The following is a 14,324-nucleotide window of genomic DNA, read 5'->3' on the forward strand; positions in this document are numbered from 1 at the left end:
CCTCCTCCTCCTCCTCCTCCCACTGTCGTCCTCTGTGGGTTTATGTGGCGTATCGCTTCGTCCACTGTTTGGCTGTTCGGTCATGTTCCGCTCTGTTAGTCGTGTACTGGGTGGCGATGCTTCCCACCAGAGGGTCGGCTGAATGGAAAAATAGCAAGTTAAGATCAACTGCACATAGAAATGACAAACACAGACAGACAGAAAGAAGACACTGAGGGGCTTATAAACATTTTCTTCCCCAGATATTGTTTCTGTTTTGCTGAAATCACATCTGGCTGTTCTCATTTTTCTTTATCTACAAACAGGAAATCATTTTCAGTGCAGAGCATAAACAGGTGGAGGTTTTTGTTCTTTTTAGACAGAAGGTTTTTTTGGAAAGTTTATTACTAATTCCCCTACCTCGACTTACCTGGGTTTAACTGATTGGAATGTTTTTTCATTTCTTTTACATTGCGGGGTAATAAAGCAGCACTCTAATGTCAGAACGAGTCAACTGTGTCGCCTGCTGCACACAACTAACTTTTGTCTTTGGCCCCATTGGCAGGCAAACTGCAAAAAAAAAACCCCTATCTGCTTTCGCTTTATAAAAACAGAATAGGATGTCCAGATGATTCTGGGTTTCCTGTCAAGGTGGCTGCATTTACCAGCATTCACACACATGGGTTTCAGATTCCTGGTATTTAGTAAAACGAGGGAAAATTGCTGTTTAAAGGTAAGAATTTGTGATTTTTTTCACATTTCTGAAAATGAACCAAAGTTAGAATTGCGATGTTTTCTGCGACTTTAACTTTTAAGTCAAGACGAGATTCTGGTAGCCAACTTATTCACAAAGCATATCAGCCCTTAAAAGAGCTTCTGAGGTGAAAAACTGTTATGAGTAGGGAGGAGGCCTTTTAAGAGCCTTAACAGTTTCTTAAGCAGAGGAGGTGGCAAGACAAAAAGATAAGAGAAATATTCTCCAGGTGCTAAATGACAGCGAGTTAATGAAACACTGCAGTTGTGCAGGGATGTTTGTGGATCCATTAGAGATGTGCTCACACCACCAAGATATGCAGCGATAACTAGAGTCTGTTGCAACCCTCCATCAGCCGAGTGATCAGTCCCCCTCTCCTGTCTGCACTGCGACACATACCACCTCTTTTCACACGACCGCAGGGAATAAGGCATATACCTGCTGCGCTATACGCTCCCACGCCTGCCTCTCGGTCTGCGCTGACACCCAGACTGAATATTCCTCTTAAAATGGTTTTACGTTCGTTAAAATCAAAACAGACTGAGTAGGCCAACTAAAGTTAACAGCATGGTAAACACATGCAAGCAAATAAATATGAAAACTTCCGTATGTTGAAGAGGCTACTGCACAAGTCCACCTGTTTTTCTAACATTTTGTGGGCTTCATTAGAAATGTGGCACGCCTCCTCACTGAGATAAACGTCTCTGTCCTTCATCGCTCAGAGTTGCTCCAAGAAGTTTCCTACATCACTCCTAAACTAGACTTTTTTAAGCTAAGTAAGGATCTCTGATGGAGAGCCGTCAAAACAAAAAAAAAGTAATTTAACAGGCTGTGTATTTTGATAAACAACTCTAATGACAGAGTGAAACTGTTATGTTTGCTGTTGCAGTTGGTCGAACACATAAAATCTAACTTATAACTTGCAAAGCCCACATCAGACAGTCAACAACTCATCAGCCTGCTGTTTCCAAACATCTCTGATTGTGTGAAGGTGCTGAAGCGACTGAGCTTCATCAACACATTCAGTCTTACCTGGGTTACAGTCTGTGAGCAGGGAGCAGATGGACAGCAGCACCTTGGAGATGGTGAGGGCGGGGCTCCAGTTGTCCTTCAGGATGTCCAGACAGATCACGCCCTGACTGTTGATGTTGCAGTGATAGATCCTCGTACGAAATGTTACCTGCACGCACAAGAACAATTCAAATTAAAATGAGAAATTGTTTTAATAATCTAATATTGTCTATAAATGTGACTGTAGTTCAGTCAGACAGAAACACTCAGCTCAGGCCTGCAGCATTAAACCTACTGATTTACAAAACACTCAAATGACTGGAGCTGTACGCCCTCTGGTGGTGGAAAAGAGGTACTTCTACATGCCAGGAAATGATCGGCTGCTTCTGCAGCTCGTGAAAAGAAACTGCTGTACTGAACTGCGTGTCTGAGGCACGTGATATTTCCATGTCTCATACAGTTGAGCCTCCAGAGTGAGTCAGACAAAATTACTAACTATCATACAATTTATTCAGCACAATGGCAACTGAAACTGGTCTGTGGTGATCTGGCTCATCTCAAACAAGCCTGCTATCATGAAAAGGAAAATATTACAGAGAGCTACCAACTTGTCATTAAGGTATCAGATCACTGACCAGCAGTGAAAGCAAGAGATTTAGTTACAGTAAATGTTCTGGTGAAACACTGAAAACTCATATTGTTTTGGAACAAGTGAGCTGTGGGAAATGTCAGATGTTAAGTTGAGACAACAATTCACATGCAGCCTTGATTCTCAGATAAAAGTGGCGTGTACGGTTATTTTTGGAGATCTTGGGCTCACCTTTGTCTCACTCATTTCACAAGGGTGTTTCCTGCTTACGATTACACAGTAAACCAAACTTTCCATTCACCCTCACACACCCATAAAAACACCACATGTATTCCATCAAGAATATTTAATTGTTAGAGAGCAGAGAAGCTCGGTACATATTTATAAGAGTTTGCGAGAGCTAAAAACGCTTCAGGACAAAACCTACAAAAAATATTGTGAAATGGTTCCTTGTTTGTTTGATTTTACTATCTGTACAGAACAGGTTCTTCATTTTCCTGCTGTTTTATTGTTGCTGACCACATGACCGACAAATTAACCTCTATAAAACTACTCTTGTAAACAGGCCGGAAAATACACATTGAATCTAACGCTACAGGGGATCCATGGAATACAGACAAAACAGCAATATGCTGAAAATTAAGAAAGCTCTGATTCTGAAGGGGAAAAAATAGTATAACTATACTGGTAAGCGACTTCATGTGGCATCTTCTACATGCCAGCAGGAGACATGTAGCTTGTATTCAGGAGAGAACAGATACTAAAATCTGTCAGGAGGAATTTTGTGCAACAACTAAGTGATCCAAAAAAATCAGGAAAAACAACATTCTACTCTTTTCTTTTCTATTGGTCACACAGTTAAGATCCCACAAAGAATGTATTCTGTGTATAATCTGATAACAGGTTTTCCAGAAAATCCTGTATTGTTGACGTGCCCATACCGGACTCCTCTTGTGTATGCGTTATAGTGTTTTTAGTATACCAGAGCAGGAGGAGCTGTGCCTCTATGCAAAGATAAAAGCTTAAAAAGCCAAATCTGTGGCTTAAAATAGTCCCCAACAAATACACTCAACTCCTGTCAGAGTAACAGACACCAAAAATAAAACTACAAATTAAAGTATTTACACTTATAAATACTGACAGCTTCATTTCTGCACCGAATTCAGACTTGGTTTATAAGGCTCAGCTACTTGCTGGAAGTGTTGTATAGATGAAGGTACACTGGTGCATGTGCTACGGCCATGACTGATGACTGATTTGAATACTCTAAAGCAAAAATTAAGTCAGAAAAAAATACTTATGCCTTCAGTAGAAGCAGTGGGCTCCAGGCTGACTGCCAAGGATTTAGAAAGTTTTAAGGATAAAGAGTCAACTTATTGATTTAAGTCTTTTCATTGGATTTGATGAGATATATAGGGGAAAACAATCCACCAGAGTTGTCCTTTAAATAAAGTTTTCAAAGCTAAAAATAGCAAAAAACTCCATCTGTGACAGCTGCACCAAACTCGCCCCCGTCACAGTCACACTACTTTCATATCAGAGTCATACAGTCAGTCAGCTCTCAGTCTGAAGGATTTCTGTGTCATTTGGTTCAGTGTTAGTTAATAGTAACCCAGCAGGCAGCTTCAAGTGTAATAGGTCGTTTTGTCTCCTTATAGTTGTAGAACCAGACCAACAGTGCTGACAGTGACGTGGTAGTAACATCAGTACCTTGGGGGGTTTGAAGGGGTAGTCGGGTGTGAAGGCGATGTCCAGGAAGAAGACGCCTCCCTCGTACACGGAGCCCGGTGGTCCCAGGATGGTCGACCTCCACTCATAGATGTTGTCTCCTTTTGGGCCAGCACTGCAGGAAGAAAACAAAACTTTAACTCACATCTGCACAACATATAAAAACTGAAGCACTGAGCAATGCAACATCCATAGAGCTGCTGTCTGGTGCCGAGTCCAGAACCTTCAAATCTCTCTTTTTTTTCTTTTTTGTTTGTTTTACATCCAAACTTTCTAGTCATGTTGTACGACATCATCGCCCTGAAAGATCCATCCTTTTTCATTCTCACCTCCACCAAGTAGGTTTTCACCCTTTGTTGGTTGGTTTGTAAACAACTGAACGGACTGCCACGAAACTTGAGGATGTGTGTCAGCCCAGAATAGACCCCATTAACTTTTAGTTTGTCTCTGGATAAAGGTACGGATCTAGGAAATTCTCAGGGAATAATGCATGTATCTTGATGGAAAAAAAAAAACTGGTGTATTTAGGCGGCTCGTACTTATGAGCGAGTACAATTTGATGCGGCTCCAAATAAAAATCCAGGTATCGCAGATTTAAATGTATTTTATTTAATATTGAATTAGGCTTGAGTGAATTAAAGGGGACTGTTAGACCTTGGCAGGGGTATGCACTCTACTGAGTGCCATTCTAGTTCAACATCTTTCTACAGTCGTTGGTATGAAAGATGACATCTCGATGGAGCACTAAGCAACGAGTGAATGCAGATACATATGATCTTTTTTTGTAACAACTCAAGTAATTTATTATAATAATGTTAGAGCTTAAATATATATTTTTTTATTGTGGTTATATAAATCTAGTTTGCGGAGAGAAAAGTTTGGGATTTTTTGACCACAGTGAAAATGTTTTTGTACGGCTAAACACCAACCAATATGGCTTTTAACTATTCAGTACAGCCCGACTATTACACCATGACTCATATTTGAAATTTTAAAGAGTCAATGTTTGTTCTCATCTCTCTTGGTCATTAGTATTTACCAGTTTAGATCACACTCTGTCATCACTAATGCTGAGGAAGAAAAACAAACTCATCTCAACACAGGCAAAAAAAAAAAAGCACACAGCAAACACAGAATAATAAATAGTGAGAGGAAAAAAAACACCCACACACTGAGGAAGTGTCAGTATATCGTAGATTATCTACATCAATGAAGAAACCAGCGCTGTGTGTATACTACAGTATGAAAGTCACAGTCATTCATGTACTGTGTGTATAAACTGATGAATCGCTGCACATCTAAAGCTTACTGGCAGCATACTGGAGTATGTGGGCGTCACATTTTCTTTCTTCTGTGAGGAGTTGAACTAAAACGGACCGTAACTGCTGCCTTCCACTGAAGATCTGCTCAACATGTGTCAATAAAGGGAAACTCCACCAAAACAGAACAGATTTCCATTATTTATGAAGCTCACAGGATGAAGGAAAAAGCATCATGGGAAATCTCAGAACTGCATTCCCTTTGATGGATGAAAGCAGATGTGACGTGTGAAAATGTAACACGTCACATTTACTGATCTTTTAATAATTACGATTCTCAAATAAAATGCAGTAACACTAATACATTTCTGCAGATAGACTCTTGCAGATTAATGATCATAAAAATGTTAGTATATTTCCCCTTTAACTGTGGAGTGATGAAAGTTGCTTTTCCCTCGTGCATCATTCAGAAGACGCTTCAGATCAAAGCAAATCCCCAGCGATGTGTCTATGCGTCATGATCTGTAATCTGTATTGATTTTCCCTCAAAGCAGCCCAGCCTTTATCCCTCTTACATGCAGAACATGTGGTCTTGAACCCCTTGGGGTCATGAGTACTAGACATAATAGTATTGATCCAAAACTCTTCGGGGGGGGTGGGGCAGATGTTTCGCTCCGCTGTGCTTTTTGATCAACGTTAACCACGGACGCTTGGCCGACTTTCAGCAGCAGCTACGACATAGAAAATCGATCCAGAGAGGACAGTTTGGGCTAATTAACTGAGTGTTAACGATAGGACGGAGATGTGACGGATGAAAACTTCCACTGCATGAAAGGCTTTGACTTCCAAAGTAGTTGATTTTAACGATATGTGCGCATGTCTTCAAACACAAACAGCCTCAAAACATCAATTTATTCTTATCTGCAGTCATGATAAGCTTTTAAGGGATGTAAGGATCTGATGCAGAACCAATTAGTTTTGACATCATTTAAGATATTTGTTGTTTCAGCTACATCAGAAACAGTTAGAAAAACTGGCACAAAGGAAACTGTGTGGTGCAGATTTTTAACGCAGCTAGGCAGCAGTCGTGACGGCTCAAATGAAATGTTTTCAAGATGGAGACTTCAAACAGTCAGCTTGAACTTCGAGTTTTCCAGAGTGGAAGCAGCAGAACTAAATACAATACAACTTTAGATTAAAACTCGACAAACTCTCAGCAGAAGTGTTTTTAATTTAATGCAGCTGAAACCAAACAGTCTTTGTTTGCTCCTTCTGTCAGCTGATATTATCGGCCTATCACAGGTATGAAGGTACCAGCATATATGTTTTATGATATTTGCTCATATGAAAACTCTCTCTTTTTCTTTTTTCAAAAAACAGTGCAGAAAGATGCTCAGGGGAGTTAATCATTACTAAATTTCACAAGTGAAAAGTGTTTGATAACCACATTTTAGGGATTATTGCAAAAAAAGAAAAGAAAAGTATATTTATCCATATATTCTGTATATATAAGCCGATAAATGGATGTTGGAATTTTCTTCTACTCGCTATCGGTATTGGCCACGAAAAAACAAAATTGGTCAGGTTTTAACTCGACCAATAAATAAATAGTCTGCACCATAACTTAGCTCGGACTCATTAACACTCATGACTTCAGTTTCATTAATATTACCCACATGGAGACATGCTCCCTCCTCCTTCAATAACAAGTTAAGCTCAAGAGTCTTTTCACATTTTCAACACTTATTACTAAATACATTATCATATAATACGATGTACTCAATTTAACATGGCTTTTAATCCATCATGTGCAGGGGCAGGTTGTATTTTAAGCTGTCACACTTGATTGTTGTAATTAGGTAGTCCATTATGAATTAGCCTAAATGGTACAAGCCTGTCGCTGAAATCTGCCCCTGCTTCTGTCCTTCAGCGTCACAACTTTCAGCTTCAGTCATCCATCCTTAATCCACCATTTAAGCCGTCCGTTTAACCAAGAGCATCATCGCTGGAGTCATGATATAGTCAGAGACGGACATCACTTTCTGAGCGTCACTCAATGCTTCACTGAAAACTCTCAGGATATTAGGAGGAAATTCACTAAGCTTTTGCCGGGGCGTACTAACAATAGGAGGCATTTTAATGTTTTAATGTTTCCATTTCCTGTCTTGCAAGAACTAGACACAGATTTTGTGGGTGGAAATTATCAATAAATATGACTTTTATCACTTGTGAGCCAGAAGTTATTTCAAGAGTAATGGGAATGTTGAATGACAGCAGGCAGAAAAATATATATAACATGTTTTAAGCAACTGCTCTAATAAAAAATGGGTTTCTCTCAGTTCGCAGCAATTTTCCTTTGATTTGCCACAACTTCAACACACTTTTCAAATCTTCTGTGCTATACGGTAAAGTAAAACATGTGGACATGCCACATGCTTCCCTGCAGCAAACTAATGGCTTGATTTTATAAACAGACTGACTTTCAAATGAAGGCTGGTTGCCTGTGGGGTGGCAGGTAGTGAGTAAAGACTAGTTATTTTTCCAGCCAGACACAGCCTGTTGTTTTATACATGAGGAAAAGTGGCAGCAACAACAACAAAAATTCAAAGTAGAAACAGCCTTTTTTGATGAATGTGACAGAAAAACAAACTGTTTTCTGTCAGTTTGCAGAGAATATCCAGACGGTGTTCATTTTGGGATGGTCTGTGGCCTGAGGTGGCTTGTTTGATCTGCTGAGCTATGATGGGAGAGATGTTTCTCAGTTTCTCTTGTCTACTTTCACAGGGAGGTCAGAGGTCAGGCTCAGCTGCTGAACATCAGCCTGGAGCAGGGAGGGCTTTAGTGATTTGCCTCAGGACTCTGCAGGAGGGAGGACGCCTGCTGCGACGGGAGCTTTAACCCAGACCATCCAGTTTTAAGGATTGTCTTTCAAGTCACGATGCAGTAATCCCAGCTGCTCAAGGGTCAGTCATACCTCAGGCCTGTGAACTTCGGGCAGCAACTAACTAGTCAGCTTTGTTTTTAAAATGTTGTCACAATTTCCTAGAAACCAAACACAACATATTCAACATAGCGTTGCCTGACGAACGGTCCCAAACTTCCTTTAACTTCCGACAATGAAAATCAGGAAATTGTCTCATTTGAGAAGCTGGAACTATCAAATGTCTGCATTTTGGCTTGAAGAATGACTAGAGTGATGATCTGATTATCAAAATAGTTGGGTTTATTTTTCTGTCAATCGTTTCAGCTCTATTTCCTTTGACAATGTTACTTTTGGTTGAAGAGCCATTTATTTTTACACAGAGTTTCTCCTTCTCTTTCGAGTTTCTCTTCTTCTGTTTTTTTCCCCTTGTGTGTCTTAATCAATATCGTTCTGAATTAGAAATACTTTTTACAGAGCTGATAACGGACGTGGCTTTGAAGTGTGACATCTCGCTTCATCTCTGTTGACAGCGACACATGAGCATTAACAACCAGGCAGCTTGCAGGGATCCGTTTACAGAGAAGGGTTTTACTTCAACTGAAAATAACATTTTGTGTTTTGAAAAGTTTTATCAGATGATAGTTTAGCAACTGTAATGGTGCATTATAATTAACCAGGTCTGAATGGACTAAAAAGAAAACAACTGAGTCTTATTAATACCCTTAATGGGCACTGACTTATCTAATAATCCATTTTTATTGTGATTTCTTCGTGGCTGTCAAAAGCAGATTTCTTTTTAAAATGTTCACAGACCTACAAATGATATTGGTGCACAGTCATTTCAACTTATAATTAAGAAATAATGTCTAGTTATAAGACCCTGACTGACAGTGATTTCAGCCTATCAGAGAAATATGATATGTATGACTGACTGTATGTTGTAGACAAGTGACAAGAAATTGCGGTACACAAATGCCAAAGAGATAATTGAGGTAATTTGGAAGCACTGTTGTCAAAACATCACTGACAGGTTTATTTTTCTTTTGTTATACATATTGTTCAGTTCTTAAAAGTCCCCTTCAGTCAACAATTCACTTAACTTGTTGTTATTTCACTCAGATGTTTGACCTTCATTGTGCAGAATGATGCACGCGCAGAGTTTGACACTAGAAGGCTGTTTTCACATTCAGCTGCTGACATCTCAGTTTAACACGTGTCTGAATGAGCACGACTTTGTGACATCACAGCTAGTTTGGAGGCCAAAGCGCAGCTCGCACGAGTGTGATGAGGAATGTGAGTGGACTTGTCAGTGAAATAGGAGACATCTTGTGTCAAGAAGTTTAACTTTTGAAATGGAAAACATTTGAACATTCAATTGTTTTTCAATAAGACAGAAGGAGTAGATGTAATATTTTAAAAAATTCAAGTAATTGAACTGATTTGTGGAGTATTTCATGTCTTAAAACATGTCTGCAAGGGATCTTTAGTAAGTAGATTTAACAGATTATCAAAGATGTTTGTTGTGTTCACCTCATACATAAAAAAGTAGAATACATGTCAGCCAATATATCATTATCAGGATTTCTGAGCCTCATACCTGTGTCAGTCGGGCAGTTCTGACCCATTAAAAGGGAATACAGCAGTCTTTATACACTTGCTAGTATATAAGTACAAGTAATGCAAATAATCCACCACGCCTGCCTTTCGTTCTCATGTAAATCACATTTTAGTCACTGAATACTGAGCTTTTGGAAAACTCCTTCCAGGGTGGAGATGTTCAGAAAGTTTTCAGTGTTTACATCTGGACAGAGACTTTTGGAAACTATGAGGCAGACCCACGCGTTTTTCAGTGTTTGTGGCATCATTTCCAAAAGTGAACTCGGAGTCAATGTTATGAATTTGGAGTATTCGAGTTTGTACAGTGACAGAATGGTCATGAGATATGCATTTTCAGATGTTGTATGGACGAAGAATCTGTTTTACTATGATTGGCATTAGAAGAGAAAAGGTGGGATCGGTACACTCCTAATGAGTACACCAGCGGACAGACCACTAACAGACTTTAGGCAAAGAATGAAACCCACCTGCAGTTTGGCGGAGGGTCCAGTGTGATATCAGCCAGCTCTTTCTGAATCCTGCACACAAACAGGAATCAACATCAGTCACGGATCAGTACAAACATGCCTTTAACCATGAGGAAAATAAGACCATTAAACTCCCAGAGACGCAACATCTCAGATCGTTGATGTATTATTATGAAATGTGACTTACAATCTTTTTTTATCAGTTTGTAAGTAATGGAATTTGTGCTGTTGGTTTCTTGTGTAAACACCCAACAATGATTGTGGAAGTACGCTTAAAAAAGGCCAAGTGAGTGAGGGGTAAAAGGAAGCTTTGGACTCCAAACACAGCCTATCTGTTGACTGTGTGCGTTATGGTCTGTTGAAGTTACTGTCTGAGGAGAACTTAGCACATGTTCCTCTTTTACAATGGATTTCTTCCTGTACAACTTTTAAATGATGGTGCAAGGTGGAAGTAACGGCACTGCTTATTCTTCTAAAAAAAATCTGCTATTCAACTTTATTGTAGCTGCGCTGGAAGTATCTCAATGTGGTTACTACCAGAAAGAAATCAGACTAAAGTAAAATATTTTAAGAAATACTTTATATGTATATCCTGAGTTTTGTCAGAGTGTAATAACTGATTCATGACTGTTTGATCTGGGGTTTTATTTGTACCTTTTGGCGCTGGTAGAAAGCAGCTTGGAGGTCTTGCTCATGCTGGCTTTGCTCTCCCGTTTCTTTTTACAAAGCGTGTCCCTCTGTCTGGTTTGGCTGGAGGAAGGCGGCGATGAGGAAGAGCTGGTGCTGGCACGGGAATCCTCATCCGACATACCGGTTTGGATTGGAGAAGAGCCGGGACCTGAGGCGGAGAACAACAAATGGTAAATAAATATGTGACGGATACCACAGCTGCAGGAGGAGGGGCAGTTTCAGAATGATTTCTAACCAAAGTAGATGCTAATTTGTCCTCAGCGTGGCCACAATAGCTGATAGGTTTCATAACTCAAAAGCCACTTTCACTATTTATAAGCAGTCATTTGCATGTTTTCATAAGCAGGCCGTCTGCCAAAGTAGCTGGTGGACTGGCAACATTTTTTAATTGGGTGATTAAAGGTGCACTGTGTAGTTTTGGGGAAGAAATTTTAGTCAGAAGAGAAAGATCTTCACTGACTGATATTTTTTTATGCCTAAAGCCCTCTTTGTTTTAATGACTGAATAAACAAAGTGGCCTTAAGGGACAACACAATTTCACACTGTTTTACTTTGTTTATATTTGGCGGACCCACATTATTTTCCTCTGAGAACAGCTTGTTTATTCAGTTATGGAAAAAATATGTATTTCTGAGTTTGTATTATTACCTCATTAATATTGTAAATATTAGAGTTTGGATTTATTCTCCAAAACGACATAGTGCATCTTTTTTGAAGCTAGAAAGGTGGCGGGGTCCACCAAATATAAACAAAGTCATATGGTATAACATTGAGATGTCCATTGCAATCAGTTTACCCAGTCGTGAAAGCGAAGAGTTTGTTTATTAAGTTCGTTGAGGCATTAAAAAAAAAAAAAAATCAGCCATCTTCTGATTAAAATGTCTTCCCCAAAACTACATAGTGCTCCTTTAAACGACCCTGTTGTTGAGTTCACACACTCATAAATCTTCTATTTTATTGTGATTAGATGTTATTACCTTGATAAACACACACATCATAAAGTCACTGTTGGTGTATTATTGACCCGGACACTACTAGTATATTACTATATAGTTTACCTGGACACCCCTTTTAAAGGGGCACTATGTAGTTCTGAAGCTAGAAAGGTGGCGGGGTCCGCCAAATGTAAACACAAAGTAAAACAGCATAAAATTGAGTTGTCCGTTGCGGTCAGTTTGTTTATTCAGTCATGAAAGCGAAGAGAGTTTGTTTATTTAGTTCGTGTAGCCATCTTCTGATTAAAATGTCTTCCCCAAAACTACATAGTGCTCCTTTAAACGACCCTGTTATTGAGTTGACACACTCATAAAATCTTCTAATTTATTGTGATTAGATGATTATTGCCTTGATAAACAGCCTCCACATTAAAGTCAGTGTTGGTATATTGTTGACCTGGAGCATGACAGCGGTGGTCGTGTGTTGAGCTCGCCTCTGTAGGGGCGCAGGGGGGCGAACAAAGCTGTTTGTTTTTCACGTACTTAACGTTAGCTAACGTTTCCGTGACGGTGAGCGAACTGCCGTTAGCTCGCCAGCTAGCTAAGTGCACAGTTCACACTCGCACGCGTTCAAGTTTAACCGTTTCACAACCGTAAACTCAAAGCTAACACTCCGGTGTGTGTGTACAGATTAATATCTAATGGATGTGGGTGTTGAGGCGGCTCACCGCGGCGGTGACCCCCCCCAGGACGCACGGCTCATGCTACCTGAAAACGCCCCCCCCCACCCTCACCCCCCAACTCCAACTGGCAGCGAACACTCGGGCCCAACGACTTCAGGGATGAGGCTACTTCCTGGAGCGGCGTGGGGGAAAGCTGCTTGCTAAGCATCCTTTACAAGTGAACCGGGTAACCGTCACACAAATGTAGACGTCGCCTGTCTTGGCTGTTTACACAAGACATTGTGGTTATATGTATTAAAAGCGAGGCTACACAGATGTTTTTTTTAAAAAGGCTCAATATGAGAGCGAAACATTAAACGCGTCAGACAGCAGCCAGGAACAACTCCGCTCCAGCACGTAGCCGGAGCCTCTTTTCCGTGCGACCAACTAACCACGACCGTGTTGTTTGTTTGCTCGTCTTTTCGGCGTGTGTTCCGACCAACTGACCTCCGACTCCGCCTGGAAACGCACACGGGCGGCGGACCGACTCGTATACTTTGACCACTCGGTGAAATATCGACCTTAAACCATGTATTTCGCTCACTAATAAAACTTACCCAGTCTATTGTGTCTGGACCTCCGCCACAGTCTTGGCTGGCTGGTGCCTGTCGCCCTCTGCGGAACGGAAGTAGCCTACCGCGGCTGCAGTGGGCTGTACGGCACCGGTCCTACTCTGGAAACAGCACAGCCTACATCATCTGGGTTTATACACACGATCTCACCTTTATACGGTTAATGTGGCTGTTTTAATGTGACGTTAGACTCAACATCTTGCTCAGAGGATAATTTGACTGCATGTGTTTGCAACAGGAGGTCGGACTTGTCAACTTTAAGTTGAACTTCAGTATTTCATGTGAGGATTTACTGCTGAAATTCATAATAACAACCAAAGTATAGCAAATTAATAGGCTTAATTGACAGCAGCTTTATGTTTGACTGTATAGCTGCAACAGTAAATCAACCAGTAAATTAATGGCCAACTGTTTCTGCAATCGGTTAATCGGTTTGAATCAGTTTCTGAGGAAATAAAAGTAAGAATTATCTGATTTCTGCTTCTGAAATGTGACTAATTTCTGGTTTCTTTACTCGTCTATGACAGTGAAATGAATATCGTTGAGTTGTGGACTAAACAAGATATTCAAGGATGTCATCTCAGGCTTCAGGGAACGCTGATAGACCAAACAACCAGCTGATCAATCTAGAAGATAATCGACTGGTTAATCTATAATGAAAATAATCTAACCCTAACAACTATGAAAATAATCGATTAATCAACATTGAAAGTAATCGTTTGTTACAGTCTTATTTGACAGACAACGGTGAAAAGTCCTCCAATATTTGAGGAAAGTGAAATATCTGGAAAGTGTGAAATGTTCAGCTGGTAAAACAACTTCAGCAATGACTAAACTGTTGTGTCACTGGCCACAGAAACTGAAACACCTCATAAACTGACCTCATGTAGATGTGCTCATGACTAAGGGGCAGGTGAGTTGACAACATTCATCACATGCACAGCAGATTTTCACAGTTTAGAGGAGATAATGTGGACAGTTTGCATTTTTTGTGTTAAAGGGCATCAATTCTCTGCACTTTCTGCATCCGTTATGTGCAAATCAACACCTCAAAACCTTCCTTTTTGGCCTCCATCTT

At 40.2% G+C, this 14,324-nt stretch overlaps 1 protein-coding gene and 1 long non-coding RNA gene across 4 annotated transcripts in view; one reads left to right on the plus strand and one right to left on the minus strand.

Annotated features, from left to right (window-relative positions):
• Positions 1–13,352, minus strand: LOC311260411 (ubiquitin-conjugating enzyme E2 E1). Its single transcript, XM_084358195.1, has 6 exons — positions 13,232–13,352; positions 10,982–11,165; positions 10,328–10,378; positions 4,044–4,176; positions 1,766–1,913; positions 1–138 (listed from the first exon to the last, which is right to left on the minus strand). The coding sequence occupies exons 2-6, from the start codon at positions 11,134–11,136 to the stop codon at positions 41–43; spliced, it is 585 nt and encodes a 194-aa protein (XP_084214321.1). The 5' UTR covers positions 11,137–11,165; positions 13,232–13,352; the 3' UTR covers positions 1–40.
• LOC311260412 overlaps positions 11,098–14,324 on the plus strand; it is a 51,084-nt gene continuing 47,857 nt past the window's right edge. For all 3 annotated transcript variants that reach the window (XR_014623009.1, XR_014623010.1, XR_014623011.1), the window contains exon 1: positions 11,098–11,187. This is a non-coding gene — a long non-coding RNA (uncharacterized lncRNA). The remainder of the gene's footprint in view (positions 11,188–14,324) is intronic.

Source organism: Pagrus pagrus (assembly GCF_965226575.1).
Source record: "Pagrus pagrus genome assembly, chromosome: 7".
Classification (NCBI taxonomy): Eukaryota; Metazoa; Chordata; class Actinopteri; order Spariformes; family Sparidae; genus Pagrus; species Pagrus pagrus.